General features: G+C 45.1%; 1 protein-coding gene across 2 annotated transcripts in view; it reads right to left on the bottom strand.

Annotated features, from left to right (window-relative positions):
* ROR2 (receptor tyrosine kinase like orphan receptor 2) overlaps positions 1 to 18,786 on the bottom strand; it is a 219,633-nt gene that overhangs the window by 46,389 nt on the left and 154,458 nt on the right. For both annotated transcript variants that reach the window (XM_050761247.1, XM_050761248.1), the window contains exon 2: positions 337 to 414. In XM_050761247.1, the coding sequence (XP_050617204.1) occupies positions 337 to 414 (78 nt within the window). The remainder of the gene's footprint in view (positions 1 to 336; positions 415 to 18,786) is intronic.

Raw genomic sequence — 18,786 nt, forward strand, 5'->3', positions numbered from 1 at the left:
GCCCACTGAGACTTACACACACCTCTGGAGTCACAGGCAACAGGAATCCAGCTCCTAAGGCTCTGCTCAGGCCCCTTCCCCATCTGCCAGGCCGCCACCAACTGTCCGCCCACGCCTCCCTGCATGTCACCTCCCACCTGTGGCCCCAACAGGCCCTCAATGCCCTCCAAGTCAAGAAACACAGGAATCAAGGTGGCAGTCCACCATGCCCACCACCAGGGGGCAGCAAGGGGCCAGAGGACCCCCAGCGCCTTCCTTCAGGCAATGGCAGGGCAAGATGAGCCTCAGCACAGGGCGTTCCAAGAACAGAGAGAGCACCTGCATGTCCCAGCTCACCTTTCAGAGTTGGAATCGGGCCGTCCTGCCCATCAAGGGGTCCTAAAGGGTCGTTCGGATCTGGAACCTCCACTTCACCTGGGAAAAAGAAACCAGGATAGGTATTAAACAAGTTTTCCTTTCAGGAGCCTTTAATTTTATGCAGACAATGACATTCTAGCAAAACTACACGGTATTTGTAAAAAACACAGAGGGATAAGACATTACGGTAACCTCTAGAGGGATTTTATAGTGATATAAAGATATGACATAACAGTACAAGTGACTTTGAAGCTTATCCCAAGAATAGCAAATGTGGGGGCTTTGCAAACCAGGTATGGAAGTAAGTCAGTGGAGCCTGGGCTTCATTCAGAGAGGGACAGAGAGCGGGAGGGAGAGGGAGAGAAAGAAACCAAAGCACTGGCTGGCAAAATCAAACATTTCTGTAGCCAGATGCCGCAGGCTGCCCTCCAGATGGAGGTCCTGGTAATTGGGTAATAAATTCAGAGTTGGAGGATTTCTTAAGCAACTCATTACCCTCCCCATCCCCAGACCCAATGGCAGCAGCCAAGTACCCACCCCACAATGTAAAGGACATAAATGGGTGCTGTGGCTTTTCACTTCCATTCTTCTTATCATTTCTAGTTCAAATTTACCCACCCCCAAAAGCCAAGCCCTGAGCCATCTTTCATAAAATGTCCATGAGCAACCATTCAGAAGAAACGTTTCTATTCTCTTAAGTCTCCCTGCAAACCACACACCTCTCCCACAGCAATCCTACCATTCTTCCCCAGGTTAACAGTTGTGTGTATTTTACTCTTCCTTAACAGTAGGTAAACCACATGGGGCCAGCCGGTGCTGCATCCCTGGGGGAGGACGAGTGGTTCCATCATGGAAACCTAGACAGAAGCACCTTCTGCTACAGAACAGAGGCTGGCGTCAGCTATGCAAGGCGGTCCATGGATTTCTGCTGAAGTATTAAAGACTTCAGTTTGGATTTGAAATTTTAAATCAGCACATTACACACACCATCACTCAGCACTGTTTAAATGTAGAGAGACCACATGAAATCAAACATACTTACGCTATATACACACATCGAAAAGAGACATAAAAATTATTAACTGCTTAGAAATTGACAAATGGTGTGAAACACTCAAATAAATACATACCCCAAAGAAAAATAAGCTTCACTAGCCCAATTTCCCTGTGGAAAAGAGTCCTGGCTCTTCCCATGTCAGTTTCTAATTCAGAAATGGAGGCATTTTCACGCGTGGAAATTTCACTTCCTCTGCCAGTCAAACGCGGTTAATAAACTCAGCATGTCCAATCACGAGACCCTTAGAACTGACACTTTAAGTTTCAACAAAACTAGGTTGTTATTGCTAATCTGAGAAACTAAGACACCATTTATATCTTGAAATTTTAAAGTGTCGTCTCCCTATACTACATAGTTTGGGCTCACTCCAGATACTGCAGCCTTCTAAAGTTGATATGCAAAGTGTGACAGGAAGTATGTGAACTTGTAGGATGGGTACAAGTGAAAACAGGGCTCAGTGTTTTCAGCAGAACCCAATAGGGTTTCTCCTAACCCGTAAAAGAGCTAAGAATACCACCTTTCCTCCAAAATAAACAAAACATGGAAACAATAATAACAAAACTGCCACACGCACACATACACACACACACACACACACATACACACATCATCATCATCATCATCAAAATGTTACTATTAGTCATCTGGAATTACAGGTAATTTAAATTTCTTTTATTTCAATTTAAATGGCTCTACTGTGAACAAGTATCAGTTTTTTAATGTGTGTGAGATATAATTCACACACTATAAAATTCACCATTTTAAAGTGTGCAATTGAGTGGTTTTCAGTCCATTCTCAAGGTTGTGCAATGATCACCCCTATGAAATTCCAGAACATTTCATCATCTCCCCCAGAAAACCTCATTCCCATTAGCGGTCATCCCCCCGCCAAGCCCGTCGTGTCTCCCTCAGCCCCTGGTAACCACGAATCTGCTGTCTCTATGGATTTACCTATTCTGGACATTTTCTATAAATGAAATCATACAATATGCAGTATTTTGAACAAGCTTCAATTTTATAATTATACTTTTTAAAATGCATGCCCTGTAGTAGCAAAAAGAAAAAAAAAAAAAAGAAGAAAGCATACTGTGCCACGGGATTAAGAAACAAGGCCATTAATAAGGCTCGCTCAGACCACTTCCCAGACTGGGGCGCTGGCTCCTCAAGGAGAAGGGGATGTGGGGAACGTACGTGAGGCCTCAGAGATGACTGAAGTATGAAAGGGAGGAACTACCCCAAAATGCCGGAGCTACTAGGATTGCTGCTGCCAAGGTGGGGCAATTTAGGAGCAGCCAGGCTCGCCTGGTGGGGACACCTGCACACGCCCCCACTCCTGCTGCACACAAGCCGGGAGGAATGGCTGGCTACTCGGAAGATCGGGGAACGATTTCAACTTGGCCAGTTTAGGGGCCACCACAATGGATGTTGCACTGGGCACACGTACTGAGCATGTGCTTCTGCACCTAAAGGGCTATCACCGTTCCTGACCCAACGACTCTGTGACAGCCTCACAACACCACAACCTGCCTCGGTGGTGACTGCCAACCCAATATGGCTGGTGACTCATCACGGTGGTGCGCAACATCTCCTAGGTGCCTGTGCTGAGTTGTTCTTTACATAAAGGCCTGTTTGGTTTTCACCTGGTGCAGGCACCCTTGCACCCCAGCTAGATGACGGGTTCACCAAGCAAGGTCCCTGTCCTGGTTAGTTGCCTGGATTTAGCTGGTGGAGCAAGAGAGAGGCCACACGGCCTTCTGGGCCACCAGAAAAGAGATTGAGAGGAGATTCATCTGTCCTGACTCCTCAGGGCTTCAATATATTTTTCTCTGAAAATGAGGACCCCACTCTAGCCAAACCACACGACCTTCGTTTGGGTAAAATGCTCGTAAGTGTGCCCTACGTGACCATCAAGAATGTCATCCGTACGACAGACACAGTGCCCTGACTTTTCTCTGTTGGACCTGGGTCATTTTCACTGTAAAAACATCACAGAGTGGTGAGGTGAAGCCAGAAGGAAACTCAACCCTTGGGTAGGTCAGTAGGGGAGTGGTGATTTATAAGCTCCTTTTAGCTTTTTGATACTTTTTAAAGAGAGGAAAACATTTAATATGAAACAAAAATTTAAGTGTGGCTGGTATAATGAAATGGCACATTCAATATCTAGTTTTATCCATGTCAAAAATACACAGGACAGTCTAGAAGCAAAGACTAAATATAACGTAGTATCCTGGTCAGGACCCTGGAACAGAAGAAGGATATTAGGTAAAAACTCAGGGGAAATGAATAGTGTGAACGTTAGTCAAGAATAATGTACCCGTATTATGGGGCAAATGTACCGCGCCAAGGTAAGGTATTAACAACAGGGGAAACTGGGTGTGGGGTCCGTGGCGGCTCTATGTACTACCCACGACTTGTCTATAAATCTAAAACTAAAGTAGAAAGTTTACTGAAGAACAATTACACATTTCTATCACCTTGTTCAATCCCTTAAAACCAAGTCTCACAGGTAGAGAACTGCATAAAACATCTACCTCCAAATACTTTACTTTTTTGAGACAGAGTTTCGCTCTTATTGCCCAGGCTGGAGTGCAGTGGTGCGATCTCAGCTTACTGCAACCTCTGCCTCCCGGGTCCAAGTGATTCTCCTGCCTCCGCCTCCCGAGTAGCTGGGACTGCAGGTGCCCACCACCACGCCCGGCTAATTTTTTTTATTTTTAGTAGAGGCGGGGTTTCACCATGTTGGCCAGGCTGGTCTCGAACTCCTGACCTCAAATCCACCCACCTCAGCCTCCCAAAGTGCTAGGAGTTTACAGGCATGAGTCACCATGCCCGGCCAATACTTTACATTCTTAATGGTGCAATCCCTGGTAAATGGCCTCAAAGCCAAGTATGTACCCTAACCCTATGAACAGAATCAGACACAAATTCACTGGATTTAATATGTTATTCAATGATTTAGACAGCATGCTGGCAAATATTTAGAAATTAAAACATTTTGGAGAATGTTGGATTTTTTAGCTGAGTCCTATAGGAATTGCCATTGGCATGGTGACATCAGCTCTTAAGCAGGAATTTGTAGCATATTCTTGGAAGCACTTTATGAATGTGTTGTATATTCCAGGCTGAACCAATTGGTGTCTACAGAATGGCCAAAGTGAAAGGGTTCACTGTTGATAGTGATGATGCCAGGTTGCTGTTAAGAGAGTCACATCAGGCCTGCAATAGCTGGAGGTGCAGATTCTGAATAATTGGAAATTATATAACCAGGCCAGGTGAAGTGGCTCACGCCTATAATCCCAGCACTTTGGGAGGCTGAGGCGGGTGGATCATGAGGTCAGGAGATCGAGACCATCTTGGCTAAACCCCGTCTCTACTAAAAATACAAAAAATTAGCCGGGCGTGGTGGCAGGCGCCTGTAGTCCCAGATACTCAGGAGGCTGAGGCAGGAGAATGGCGTGAATCCGGGAGGCGGAGCTTGCAGTGATCCAAGATCATGCCACTGCACTCCAGCCTGGGCGACAGAGCAAGACTCCGTCTCAAAAAAAAAAAAAAAAAAAAAAAAGAAAGAAAGAAAGAAATTATATAACCATCAAACAAAACTCTTCTGAAAACCTTCTTTCAACATGGACGTCTGATGTGACATCTTGATTTACGGCATTAACAAGATAACTGGCGGGGCGCGGTGGCTCATGCCTATAATCCCAGCACTTTGGGAGGTCGAGGCGGGTAGATCACCTGAGCTCAGGAATTTGAGACCAGCCTGGCCAACATGGTGAAACCCCATCTCTATTAAAAATACAAAAAATTAGCCAGGCATGGTGGCAGGTGCCTATAATCCCAGCTACTTGGGAGGCTGAGGCAGGAGAATCGCTTGAATCTAGGAGGTGGAGATTGCAGTGAGACGAGATCACGCCACTGCACTCCAGCCTGGGTGACAGAGCGAAACTCCATCTAAAAAAAAAAAAAAGATAAATTTATATCTGTGAAGTAGCAAGCACGTCTGTTCTGATTCCCAGGCACTACCTTCAGTATCACAATCATTCTCTCATTAACAGCAGACACACAATTAAGCAAGCATTTATTAATGAAGTTTCACCTATGCCCTTGGATTTGAGCCCATGGTGCTATTCTAGTTTTGATTTGCGTTTCTTTTAAACGTGCTTTGCTATTCAGACTTTTCATCCATTCATCTCTTCACCTGTTGATCTGAATCGGTATGCTTACTGTGATGTAATTAGATGCAGTCTTCAGAATGTTCAGACAACTTCAAAGCAGTCTCTTTTTAATTAGTAAGGTTATTTTATTCACCAGAGCTTGGCATTCTTGGATTTGGTTGTCCTCATGTGAAGGTATAATTTGCAGGATGTGTGGAAGAACAGAAGCCATGGCAGGGAAAAAGCACAGCCTGAGAAGGTGGCGGTGCTGCACACCAGACACCCCCTGAATGAATGGCAAGGATAGATTTCACAATGAGCTACGTTGCGAGCACGCTCCGTGTACCCACTGGCCCACGTACAAGTGCAAATGTCACTCGTGTTCCAGAACAACTACTCAGCTCAGCAACAGGTCAGATCAAAAACACCCATGATGCTAGAAAGGCAATAGTTAAGGTAGGAAAGTGAAAAATTGGGAAGGAGCAGAGTATAAAGTCGTGAAAGGGTAAGGCCATTATTCGTCTGGGACCTGGGTCAGGAGAAGTATGTCAATAGCAAAGAGCCTTGAGACTGTTTCGGGCAATGCGTGACTAAGACACTGCACCCTGTGTGTTAACTGCAGCTAGAAAACCAAACAGCACGCAAGGTGGGCTGCCAGTACCTGATTGGTAGTGGTCTTAACAGTCTGTAATTTTTTATTTTCATTATTTCTAACTTTGAGTTGAGTAAATACTCGCCTCTGGTCTTATATTCCTTCAGGGGCAGGCTTAACTCTACTTAGAAATAGGGAGTTAAAACTCAACCACTTGAAAATGGAGTAACCGTTTCACCAATTTAAACTTTGCTTCGATCCCACTTCCACAGCAAACGTATTAAACCCCGAAGTGAGTCAATGTACCAGCCGAACTCCCTTCAATATTGCCTTCATAAAGCTCTTTCTACTTTCTGTCTCTGACAGCCCCCAGAGCCCCCAACAAAAGCCCACTGTCAGGGGCCAAAGGAATATTTAGCTGAAGGGGGAGAGAGGCCGTTCAGGCGGCTGAATTGAGGCCTTTCACAGACCTCCTCTCGTCCCAGCGTCCACAGCCCTGGCAGCCGTGAGCCTGGCGGGGCTGGGAGGCCAAATGCTGCACCTCCACCCCCACCAGATACAGTGAGAAGGTGAGATCCCCTCATCACTGTGACAGGGAGCTGAGGCCTTCTCCAAAGTGGCTGCTTGTTTGTGCACCGAGACCAGCAGAAAAAGAGCAAACAGAAATGCTAAGTAAAGGCTCCAGGTTTATTGTATCTTTTCATCTAGTTTCAAGGAAGTAGCTCTGGAATATTCGTTATTCCCACGCATATAAAAGGTTACTTTTTCACCTTGAATCTCTGGAAAGTTTTTAATTAAAGGGAGGGATGTAAAAAAAAAAAAAAAACCCCACCCTAATTAGGAAAGAAACTGCGCTATCCTTTGGCAATGAAAGCAGATGTCTTCATTTGCTTAAGGCTTTTCAGGGGTGTCCAATCTTTTAGGTTCCCTGCGCCACATTGGAAGAATAATAATCAACCAGGACCCAGGCTATGTAGTCAGAGGCTAACCCAGAGAGGGTTCAAAAGCAGAAGATTCTCTGGCAGCCAGAATTTGCTTCAGAGTCTTGGAATTAAACAGGGGTAAATGTCTGATATGATCACAGGAAACAGCAGTGATTCTTTTTAAGGTGGCTTCTGTGTTAGTTTCCCAGGGCAGCCACAACAAAGCCCCACAGATGGGGCAGCCTAAACAATGGAAATGCCTTGTCTCACAGTTCACGAGGCTGGAAGGCCAGGATCAAGGTGTCAGTAGGGCAGGTTCCTTCTGGGGCCAGGAGAGAGGATCTGCTGCAGGTCACTCCTTGCTTGCAGATGGTGGCTTCTCCCTCCATCTCTTCACTGTCTCTCCATGCACACTGTCTTTCTGTCCAAATCTCTCTTCTTACAGGTCACCAGTCCCACAGGGTGAGGGCCCTGATGACCTCCTTTTACCTTAACTACCTGTGTAAAAACCTGATCTCCAAATAAGGGCACATTCTGAGACACAGAGGACTAAGACTCCTGTGTTTCTATTTTCGGGGGACACAATTCAGCCTATAAGGGGAAGCATCATTTGTCTTCAAAACTTAGTGCTGACTTGAGAGTGACTCACAACGGCAAGGCTCAGCCTGACAGTGAGTGCCGCCCTGAGAAGGGATGGATAGACTCTCTTCTCTGGGCTAAGTTCAGGCGTGCTGGGACTGCCCATATGCCAGAGGAGCTGCCAAGTTAGTGACTCTAGTGCCCCAGACGCCTCCCTTCTGAGCCCAACTCTCACTTATATGGAAGCCGCCTCCAACCCTCACAGCCATCCACTGAGACCAGCGGTCCTCCCACTTCACCCCTCCGGGGTTTCAGCCACAGCTGCGGCCCCTCCCTAGGCCTAGTCTTGTGCCCAAATGAGTTTTTCAGCTCTTCCCTCTTTGGCTGACATTTCTTTTTCTCATAATATTTACACCAGTGCCACTCTGCGGCTCTGCGAGCAGCGTGTCAGGCCTGGAGGGCACACCAGGGATGGAGGCGGCGCCGGCCTTCTGCAGCCTGACCACTGTGGGTAACGACCCTGGTCAGCATTCACACAGCCCCCATTCCACGCACACCGCTCACAACCTCCCCACTCCGCTGCCCACGTCTGGATCTTTTCTTGCCTCCGCCCGCTTGCGAGTCTCTCCTCCTCTCCAGTCCTCTGAATGGAAAAGCTTTTCCTCTCTTTCCATCCTGACTCCTTAAAGGCTTGTTTTAAATAACACCAGAATACCCACAACTCCCAAACCACCTGTCCAGGCCAGACCGCTCCCCTGAAAGTTGACTCAGAAATCCCGCCACCTGCCCACACCTCCACTTGCGTGTCCAGGAGGCACCATGCTTGACCTGTCCATGCCGCAGTCCGGCCTCCCGTTACACACCTGCGCCCTGGCGGGGCCGCCCAGCTGCATCAGTGCTGACTCCACCCTGCTCCCAGCTAAGGCCACAAGGCTGGAGTTAGCCTTGGCTCCTTTCCTCTCAAATCCCAAGCCCAATCCGTCGCAAAATGCTGTTTGCTCTATCTGCAGAATGTATCAGGACCTGCCCTGCTAACATGCTGTGGGCGACTGCAGCAGCCCCCGGCCCCCACCTGCTCTCCATGTAGCAGCCACAGGAAGCCTCTCAAAGGGGCTTCAAACACTGTTACCTACAAAACACGGGTGAAGCTCAGACACAACAGGTCGGGTGGAGGAGGCCAGACACAAAGATGCGTGCTGTGCAGTTCCACTCACACTAAGTTCAAAGGCAGGCAGATGTCATCCGTGGGGATGGCAGTCAGAACACAGCTGGCTTCAATGCCTGGGGGAGCAGTTTGCTGGGAGCTGCTGGCGTGGCTGCTGTTAGGTGGGTGTATATACCACGTCAACATTCATCAAACTATATACACTGGCGATTTATGTCCTTTTGCAGACGTCAATTACATTTACAAAGTTTACCACATTTTAAAAAATCTTTCTCATACAACACTACATCCTTGAGCAAGGCCCTCCCTGACCCTACTCAGAATGTCAAATACGTCCCTCCACATGTACACACATGGTCCTAACCTAACCACTCCCAACTTTTCGGCTGAACTTTTCCCTTAAGGCCTTCCATGAGATGACTGGCTGTTTATTTTTCTGTCTCGCCTTCATGGGGCCAGGAGATTCTATCTGTGTGTTCACTGCTACCCCCAGCGCCTAAAGAGCAGCATGCAAGTTGCTCATTAGGTGGACGAATGAATGAGTGAATAAATGCTCCTGTACTCAGTACTTTCCAGCATCTTCCCACTTGCTCAGAGAAGAAGCTAGTTCCCTTCACTAGCCCTACACACATGGACACAGGTATACACACACACACACACACACACACGAGTTTGGTCCTGGGGTGGCCTCCACTCCTCATCTCTCCCTCCCTCAGCTCCAATTCCAGCCACTCTCCTGCAGTTTGCATTTATTCTTCCCTCTGCCTGGAAAATGCTTCCCCATATGTGCATATGGTTCACCCCTCGCTTGGTTTCAGAGTCCCTGTGCATATGGTTCACCCCTCGCTTGGTTTCAGAGTCCCTGTGCATATGGTTCACCCCTCGCTTGGTTTCAGGCCCCTGTTTCAGTGTTAGTTCCTACCCAAGGCCTCCCCTGAACAACCTGAAGACTGCTTAGCCCTACTCTCAGACTGCTGTCTTCCTTGCTGTATTTCTTTCCAGAGCACTGTGTGTGTGCACTCAAGCCTCTGGTTCACTGTCTGTCTTTGCATCAGAATGCAAATTCCAGAGTCTACGTGATGGTCACCTGTCCCACCCCTGGAACAGAGCCCAAGATGCACCAGGCACTCAAAAAACACCTGATGAGTAAACAAATACTTTGGTGACCACCATCATGTTCATTTTGCACGAGGAGTCTCTTGAGTTTCGGCTCACAGTCCAAAGGCTGGGCCCAGGACTCATATCTGCTCCAGATGCGGGGTCGTGCCTGCTACACCAGAGGCAGATGACAGTGTCACAGTTCAGAGCCCCTGCGACACAGCTCTGTGGCCCTTGAGATCTGCTGCAGGGCATGGGCTCCGGTTCCTCCACAATGCTGGAGAGCACTGACCTGCTCCACTGCCTTGGAACCTGAAATGCCCCAAAATTCTCCAGGAGCTCTGGCAGGCCCAAGGTTCCACAGTCTCTCTGATAACATCCCCTTTTACATGAGCATATATATCTTTACAACTCCAAAGAAACTCCCATGACTTTAAAACTCTACCATATGCTACTCAACCATTGAAAGAGCCAACGGATACAACATCCACACGACAGAAGCATCTCCAGGACATTTCACTGAGAGAAGCCAGACTCAAAAGACAATATAGCTGGCACCAGTGGCTCATGCCTATAACCCCAGCACTTGGGGGGATCACTTTGAGCCTAGGAGTTCAAGACTAGCCTGAGTAACATACGGAAACCCTGTTTCTACAAAAAAAAAAAAAAAAAAAAAGTCAGGTATGGTGGTGTGCCATTTGTGATCCCTGACACTCCAGAGGCTGAGATGAGAAGATCGCTTGAGTCCAGGAGGTCGAGGCTGCAGTAAGCCATGATCATGCCATTGCACTCCAGCCTAGGCACAGAGCAAGACTCTGTCTCCAAATAAATAAATAAATAAATAAATAAATAAATAAGCAATATACTAGAGAATCCACTCCCAGAGTGGTATATCTAGGATGAACTTGCTCTCTGCTGACACCAACAAAAATATGAAGTGAAAATTGTCTATTGAAGGGAACCTGCTGAACCTTGATAAGAAGGTGGGTCTGTGACCAGTTAACCTGGGCTACTCCCACTGCCCCTCCCTCCCCAGCTCAGTGGTGAAGTAGCCAAGGCCACCAGCCTCACAGACAGTGAGAGACTGTCCGCTCTTGGAGCTCTGTGAAAAGTACTGGCCCCATAACAGAGTCAACATTTTGTCCGGACCTGCAGCACTCTGGGAGATCTCTAGCTTCGCCTCAGAACTCAGCTGGGGGCGGAGGGGTAGGGAAGGTGGCAGATGGCAGATACCCCTGGGGCATTATGAAAATAACAACAAACTGCTGGCAACCTCAGCTGCCTAGAGCTGACAACATGAGTCAACATGAGCCTGACCCCGAATTTAAAAGGAAGTCCTAAAGAATCAGAGGACCTACGGAACTTCAAAAGCTCTGACACATTCCCGGGGAAGGGAAGAGGCTGTATGCATGCCCAAAAAAACCTGGGAAAGGAGAGGACACCACAGTCACTCCTCTCTGGGTGACCATGAGACCCTGTGACCCTGCGCAATCAGGAAATGAAAGCTAAAGCCGTCTTATGAACTCCCTGAAGCTGGACAGCATGCCGAGTCTGTCTCATACGGATCCTTGATGAAAGGTGTCAGAAACACAGGCAAGGCATGTATGGAAAGGAAATCTGATCAGTGACTGGCTAATTATATACAATTATACTGGCTCGGCTATGACCCCACAGAATCCAGGATTTAAAAATAAAAAGAGGCTGGGTGTGGTGGCTCACGCCTGTAATCCCAGCACTTTGGGAGGCCAAGGTGGGCGGATCACGAGGTCAGGAGTTCAAGACAAGCCTGCACAACATGGTGAAACCCCATCTCTACCAAAAATACAAAAATTAGCCATGTGTGGTCATGGGTGCCTGTAATCCCAGCTACTCAAGAGGTTGAGTGAGGCAGGAGAATCACTTGAACCCAGGAGGCTGCAGTGAGCAGAGATCGGGCCACTGCACTCCAGCCTGGGCAACAGAACAGGACTCTGTCTCAAACAAATAAATAAATAAATATAAAAAGAACTTTAAAAATTAGCAGATAACTTAGTGGTCACACATTACAGGAAATACATAAACCAAAGAACTAGTAAAGGAAAGCTGCTAAACTAACAGTAACAAGGCAAACACCACCAACCATCCAATGAAAAAGAAGAAACACAGTATCAACAATAAACTTTGAAGGGTATGGGGATTTGCTACCTGAATTGTCCAGTTTTTAACAGAGAATTACAAGACATGCCAAGAAACAAGAAAAGTATGTCACATGCACAGAACGGGGGAAGAAAGTGGCCAAGATTTTGAACTTAACAGACAACACTTTATCAACACCCCATGCTATCAACTGAGCTAACCAGCCACACAACAAAGACTTTAAATAAAATGTTATAAATACATTCAAAAAAATAAAGGAAAGGATATCTGAAGAATTTTAGATTACAATAACTTTATCTTCCTAAACAGAGAATAGTAATAAGGTGATTAAAAGCATCAAACAGAAATTCTGGAGTTGAAAGTGCCGTAAGTGAAATTCACTAGACAGACTCAGCAACAGACTTGAGCTGGCAGAAGAAAGAATCAGTGAACTGGAAGGCAGGTCAACAGAGATAGTCTAGTCTGCAAAGAAAACAGAATGAAGAAAAATGAACAGAGCCTACGAGACCTGTGGGGTACTATCAATACCAACACATACATAACAGGAGTCCAGTAGGAGAAGAGAAAGAAGGAGAAAAAAATACTTGAAGAAAACATAAACGAAAACTCACCAAGTTTGATAAAAGTATTAATTTACATATTTGAGAAACTCAAAGAACTCCAAGTTGGATAAAGTCTAAGATATCCACAACCAGGCACATCATAGACTGTTGAAAGACAGAATCTTGAAAGCAGCAAGAGAAGCAGTTTATCTCGTAAAAGGGATCTTCAATAATGTTAATAGTTGGCTTCTCATCAGAACCCAGGGAGACAACACAACCATAGTGTTGGAAAAAAAAAAAAAAAGATTTTCCATCAAGAATTCAATATCTAGACCGGGCGCGGTGGCTCACTGCTATAATCCCAGCACTTTGGGAGGCCAGGGTGGGCAGATCACTTGAGGTCAGGAGTTCAAGACCAGCCTGGCCAACATGGTGAAACCCCATCTCTACTAAAAATACAAAAATTAGCCAGGTGTGGTGGCGGGAGCCTGTAATCCCAGCTACTCAGGAGGCTGACGTAGAGAATTGCTTGAACCTGGGAGGCAGAGGTTGCCAGCTGAGATCATGCCACTGCACTCCACCCTGGGTGACAGAGCGAGACTCCATCTCAAAAAAAAGAGAATTCCAAACTCTTCTTCAGAAATGAAGGACAATCTAAAATGGTTGATCATAGAAGTAGAAAGTAGAATAGTGGCTACTAAAGGTTGGGTACGGGAAGGAGAAGAGAGGATGGGGGAGGTTGGTCAATGGGTTCAAAGTTACAGTTACAAAGAGTGAGCTCTGGTGAGTAACAATGTAATGTATATTTCACAATAGCTAAAAGAGAAGTTTTCGAATGTTGTCATCACAATGAAATAAACATTTAAAGTGATGGACATGGTACTTACCTCATTTTAATTATTATACAATGCATACATGCACTAAAATGTTAGACTGTGCCTCATAAAAATACAGAATTGTTGCATCAGTTTTACATAAAAATTATATTTAAAAAATGAGAAAAATCTATCATTAGCAGACTACCCTGTAAGAAACAGTCAAGAGTCATTCAAGATGAAATAAAAGAACACTGGATAGGAATTGTATTCACATGAAGAGATAAATAAAAGAGTTCCAGTAAAGGTAACTAAGTAAGTACTACGAAAGACAATATAAACTTTTTTTTTTTGGTAATTCTTTTATTCACTTACTTGTTTTAAAAGACTACTGCAGTAAGCCCCAATTGTAAGACCATGTTGATGGACTAATAGCACATAAGATATAAAGTCTATGACACTAATAGTTCAAAAGAGAGGGAAAGGAAGCGAGATATTTTGCGGAAAAGTTTTTGTATGCTACCAAAATTAAGTTAGTATTAATCCAAACTAGATTTTTAAAAATTTAAGATGAAGCCACTAAGAAAATAACCCCATCAAATATATATGAAAACAAATAATAAGGGAATTTTAAAAGTATATTAAGAACTATCTAATGCAAACAAGGGCAGGAATAGAGAAATAAAAAAGACATAATTATGACATACAGAAAACAAGCAGCAAAATGGTAGAAGTAAAGCGTACCATATTGGTAAGTAACTTAAACGTAAGTGGGTAAAAAAGGCAAATCAGAACACCAAGACTGGCAGAATGAATTTTAAAAAAAAATTACCCAAACATAGGCTGCCTACAAGCAACACACTTCGAATTCAGAAACACAAATAGGTTTAAAAGATGTATCATAAAACAACCACCATGAGAAGTTTGGAGTGGCTACAACACTAGTATCAGACAAAATAAAACTATAGTCATGTGCTCCATAACTGCGAACCATATATAAACCGTGGTCCCGTAAGATTACAATGGAGCTGGAAAATTCTTATCGCCTAGTTACACTGCAGTGTGATGCATTACTCACAGGCTTACAGTGATACTGTCTAAGCAAACCCACTGCTCTACCAGTCGTATGAAAATAACAGCACAGGCCAGGTGCAGTGGCTCATGTCTGTCATCCCAGCACTTTGGGAGGCCGAGGAGGGCAGATCACGAGGTCAGGAGATCGAGACCATCCTGGCCAACATGATGAAATGCCCGTCTCTACTAAAAAAAAAAAAAAAAAAAAACACAAAAATTAGCTGGGTGTGGTCACGCGAGCCTGTAATCGGGAGGCTGAGGCAGGAGAATCGCTTGAATCCAGGAGAAGGAGACGGCAGTGAGCCAAGATCATGCCACTGCACTCCAGCCTGGCGACAAGAGTGAGACTCCATCTCAAAAAAAAAAAAAAAAAAAAAAAAGTACAGCACATAAAATTATGTCCAGTACATAATACTTGATAAAGACAATAAAGGACTAGGTTGTTGGTTTATGTACTTATTATACTATACTTTCTATCATCATTTTACAGTGTACTCTTACTTTTAACTGTTAAACAGCCCCCCCGCAGGTCCCTTAGGAGGTATCCAGGAGAAGGCATTGTTATCATAGGAGATGACAGCTCCATGCGTGCTACTGTCCTTGAGAACCTGCAGTGGCACAAGATGTGGAGGTGGAAGACAGTGATATGGATGGTCTGGACCTTGTGTTGGCCTAGGCTAATGTGTCTGTCTGTGCCTTTGTTTTTAGTTTTAAAAAAAAATAAAAATAAGAAAGCTTCTAGAATAAAAACATAAAAAATATCTTTGTACAGCTGTGCATGTGTTAGTGTTTTAAGCGTTATTACAACAGAAAGAAAGATTAAAAAACTAAGAAGTTTATACAGTAATAAGGTTACCTCAAGCTAAGGTTAATTTATTATTGAAGAAATAAATTTTTGTTATAAACAGTGTAGCCTAAGTGTCCAGTGTTTATAAAATCAACAGCAGTGTACAGTAATGCCCTAAGCCTTCACATTCACTCACCACTCACTCACTGACTCACCCAGAGCAACTTCCAGTCCTACGAGCTCCATTCGTGGTAAGTGCCCTATGCAGATGGTGCACTCCAGCCTGGGCAACAGTGAGAGACTCCATTTCAAAAAAAAAAAAAAAAAAAAAAAAAAAGGACACAAAGTTTACATAAAAATAAATTGCAATAGCTAATAAATATGAAAAGGTTCAAAACTACAGTGCAAATTAAACAGAGGTAAACTGGAATGAGAGAGAGAGTTCATGCGTGCCAATGCAAGGGCTGGGAGGCAGACACCTACGGCCTGGCCCATGGTGTGAACGATGCCTCAAAATCTCTGCTGCACCATCAGGACTTCTACCAAAACCAGCCATGTGCCTATGCACAGTTCCATAGCCAGGACTTTATCTTCCAGGTTATCTGGAGGTGCAACTATAAGGATGCTTGTTCCAGCTCTGATTGTCACAGCAAAAGATGGGAGACTATCCAAATACCAATCAAGCCCAAATTCGTTAACAAATTATAGTACAGACACACAATTGTTAAATGCAATAGATAACATGGATATAATAAAAATACAATAAGGACAGCAATATTCACAAGTTTTGAGTGCTGGGCACTGGCTAAACCACTTCTCCTTAGTTTGTTTAACTCTCAAAACAATGCTAAGTTTCTATTGTCACCCCATCACCACTGAATTAATTGCCAAACTTCACTGGGCTTGCAGCTGGAAGTAAATCTGTGCATGAGATGCAGAAAGTCAGCAGACTCACCAGTAAGTAAAGCAAGGTGAGAACCACGGTGTGTCCCTTTCATGCCATTCCTGAACACATGTAGCTTGACCTGTTACAGTCACCAGACATCCCAGAAGAAACAAATCCACACAGAGGCTTTAGGGAGGGAAACCCGGTGAGCTGCTGTCTGAAGTATTTTCGCACATTTAGGCATTTCTTTTTTTCTTTTCTTTTTCTCTTTTCCTGAGGCAAAGTCTCTGTCGCCCAGGCCCAGGCTGGAGTGCAGTGGAGCGATCTTGGCTCACTGCAACCTCCGCCTCCCAGGTTCAAGTGATTCTCCTTAGGCATTTCTTTTTCAATTAAAAAAAAAAAAAAAAAAAAAAAAAAAAAACTAGTTTAATTTTTCTAATAAAAAAAGTAAAATAATGTAATTCACCTTGGAAATTCTGATTTTAATGAGATTCTCTAGTTCTCTTAAAATTTTTAAATATTAATGTATTATAGGCCAGGCACGGTGGCTCATACCTGTAATCCCAGCACTTTGGGAGGCCGAGGCAGGCAGATGACTTGAGGTCAGGACTTCGAGACCAGCCTGGGCAACATGGTGAAACCCAGTCTCTACTAAAAATACAAAACTTAGCTGGGTGTGGTGGCGGGCGCCTGTAATCCCAGCTACTCCGGAGGCTGAGGCAGGAGACTTGCTTAAACCCAGGAGGTGGAGATTGCAGTGAGCCGAGATCGTGCCACTACACTCCAGCCTGGGCAACATGGCAAGATTCCATCTCAAAAGAAAAAAACAAAAAAAGTAATGCATTATATAACAAAATACCAACTGCATGAAGCTATATGTAGCTGCATTTAGATTTCTCTGCCTCTAATCGCCCCATGCATTTCTAATATGAGACAGAGTCTTTACGTTCTATTTTCTGATCATCTTCCATCCACCATCTTTCCATATTCGGTACCATTAGATGATGTCTGATTTCTACAATAAGAAAAATGAGAATTTTGGAATGATGACATAAATGTGTATTTTATGGTGACTGTATTGTGGCATTGAGGTTGAATATACTTAAGCAATTTAAACTACTGTTTGTGATTATCATAAAAATACATGTAATTGCCAACTATGAATTTTTTCTTTAAACTAATGGATTAGTTACTTCTAAGCTTTCTTCTTTTAGAAGAATTTATTGAATGAATTAAGTTAGCAATCATATCACCAGACACTGCTTACTTCCCACGCCCCTATAAAACAGAACATTTTTCAATACATTGTTTTCCCTAATTGAGACTCATAAACTCATAAATCATGGTTGTTTCCAAGCTTTTCCTTGAAGCCTTTTTATTTTCACAGCCAGAAGCCCTAAACTAATCAATCATGGCATCATGTCACGGGTAATTACCACTGGGTGAAGTGCCTCCTGTTTCTCCAGGCTGAAGGGAGACTCTCAGCTTGGTATTTGAAAGTACTTTTGCCTCAACAACCAAATGGCACACAGGAACCTCTGTTATGGGAAAAATATGCATGAATGTACATACAGGTGGGACCGCCTACGAAACACGTGCACACTCACACCCATGACCCCTGACTCAGAGGCTCCCGGTGATGTCATCCTCACAGTGTTAGGTGACTTGGAGGAAGATGAGACCTCATGAAAAGAACAAGTGCTAGTGCCACGCCCAGGCAAAGATCCCCAAGCCAGAGGAGTCGGCACCTGAAGAAAACCAGAGCAAAACTTCAAGGGTCAGAGAACCTGGACATCGGTGCAGGGCTCACCTGAGACTGAACACGTTCCCAACGGAAGATCTGTATGCCTCTAAAGAACACTTTTGGCCGGGCGCAGTGAATCGCGCCTGTAATTCCAGCACTTTGAGAGGCTGAGGCGGGTGGACTGCTTGAGCCCAGGAGTTTGAGACCAGCTTGGGCAACACGGCAAAACCTCATCTCTACAAAAATTACAAAACTGAGCTGGGCATGGTGACACATGCCAGTAATCTCAGCTACTCTGGAGGCTGACGTGGGAAGACTGCTCCAGTCTGGGAGGTGAAGGCTGCAGTGAGCTGAGATGGCGATACTGCACTGCAGCCTGGGCAACAGAGTGAGACCTTGTCTCAAGAAAAAAAACCACTTTCACGTGTTTTACCATTTCTTTCCAAATTCTCACAGCACATTCCACTCTACAGCTTTGGTGTCTTCCCAGATCTATCTTCTGCAGTTGTTGTGATAATGTCTATCTGAGGTTCCAGTGTGACTAAGCTATGGCTGGGGAGCTGGGTGGGAAGCTGACACCCTGGGCTCAGTGGGTGGGGTTGACATCCTGGATTCAGTAGGTGAGCCTGACAGCCTAGGTTAGTAGATGGGGCTGACACACTAGGACTAGTGGTGGGGAATGACACCCTTGGCTCTGTGGGTGGGGCTGACACCCTAGGGTATGTGGGTGGGGAATGACACCCTTGTCTCTGTGGAAAGGGCTGACACCTTGGACTAGTGGGCGGGGCTGACGCTCTGGGCTAGTGGGCGGGGCCGACGTTCTGGACTAGTGGGCGGGGCCGACGCTCTGGACTAGTGGGCGGGGCCGACGCCCTGG

Source organism: Macaca thibetana, chromosome 15 (genome assembly GCF_024542745.1).
Source record: "Macaca thibetana thibetana isolate TM-01 chromosome 15, ASM2454274v1, whole genome shotgun sequence".
In the NCBI taxonomy this organism is placed as follows: Eukaryota; Metazoa; Chordata; class Mammalia; order Primates; family Cercopithecidae; genus Macaca; species Macaca thibetana.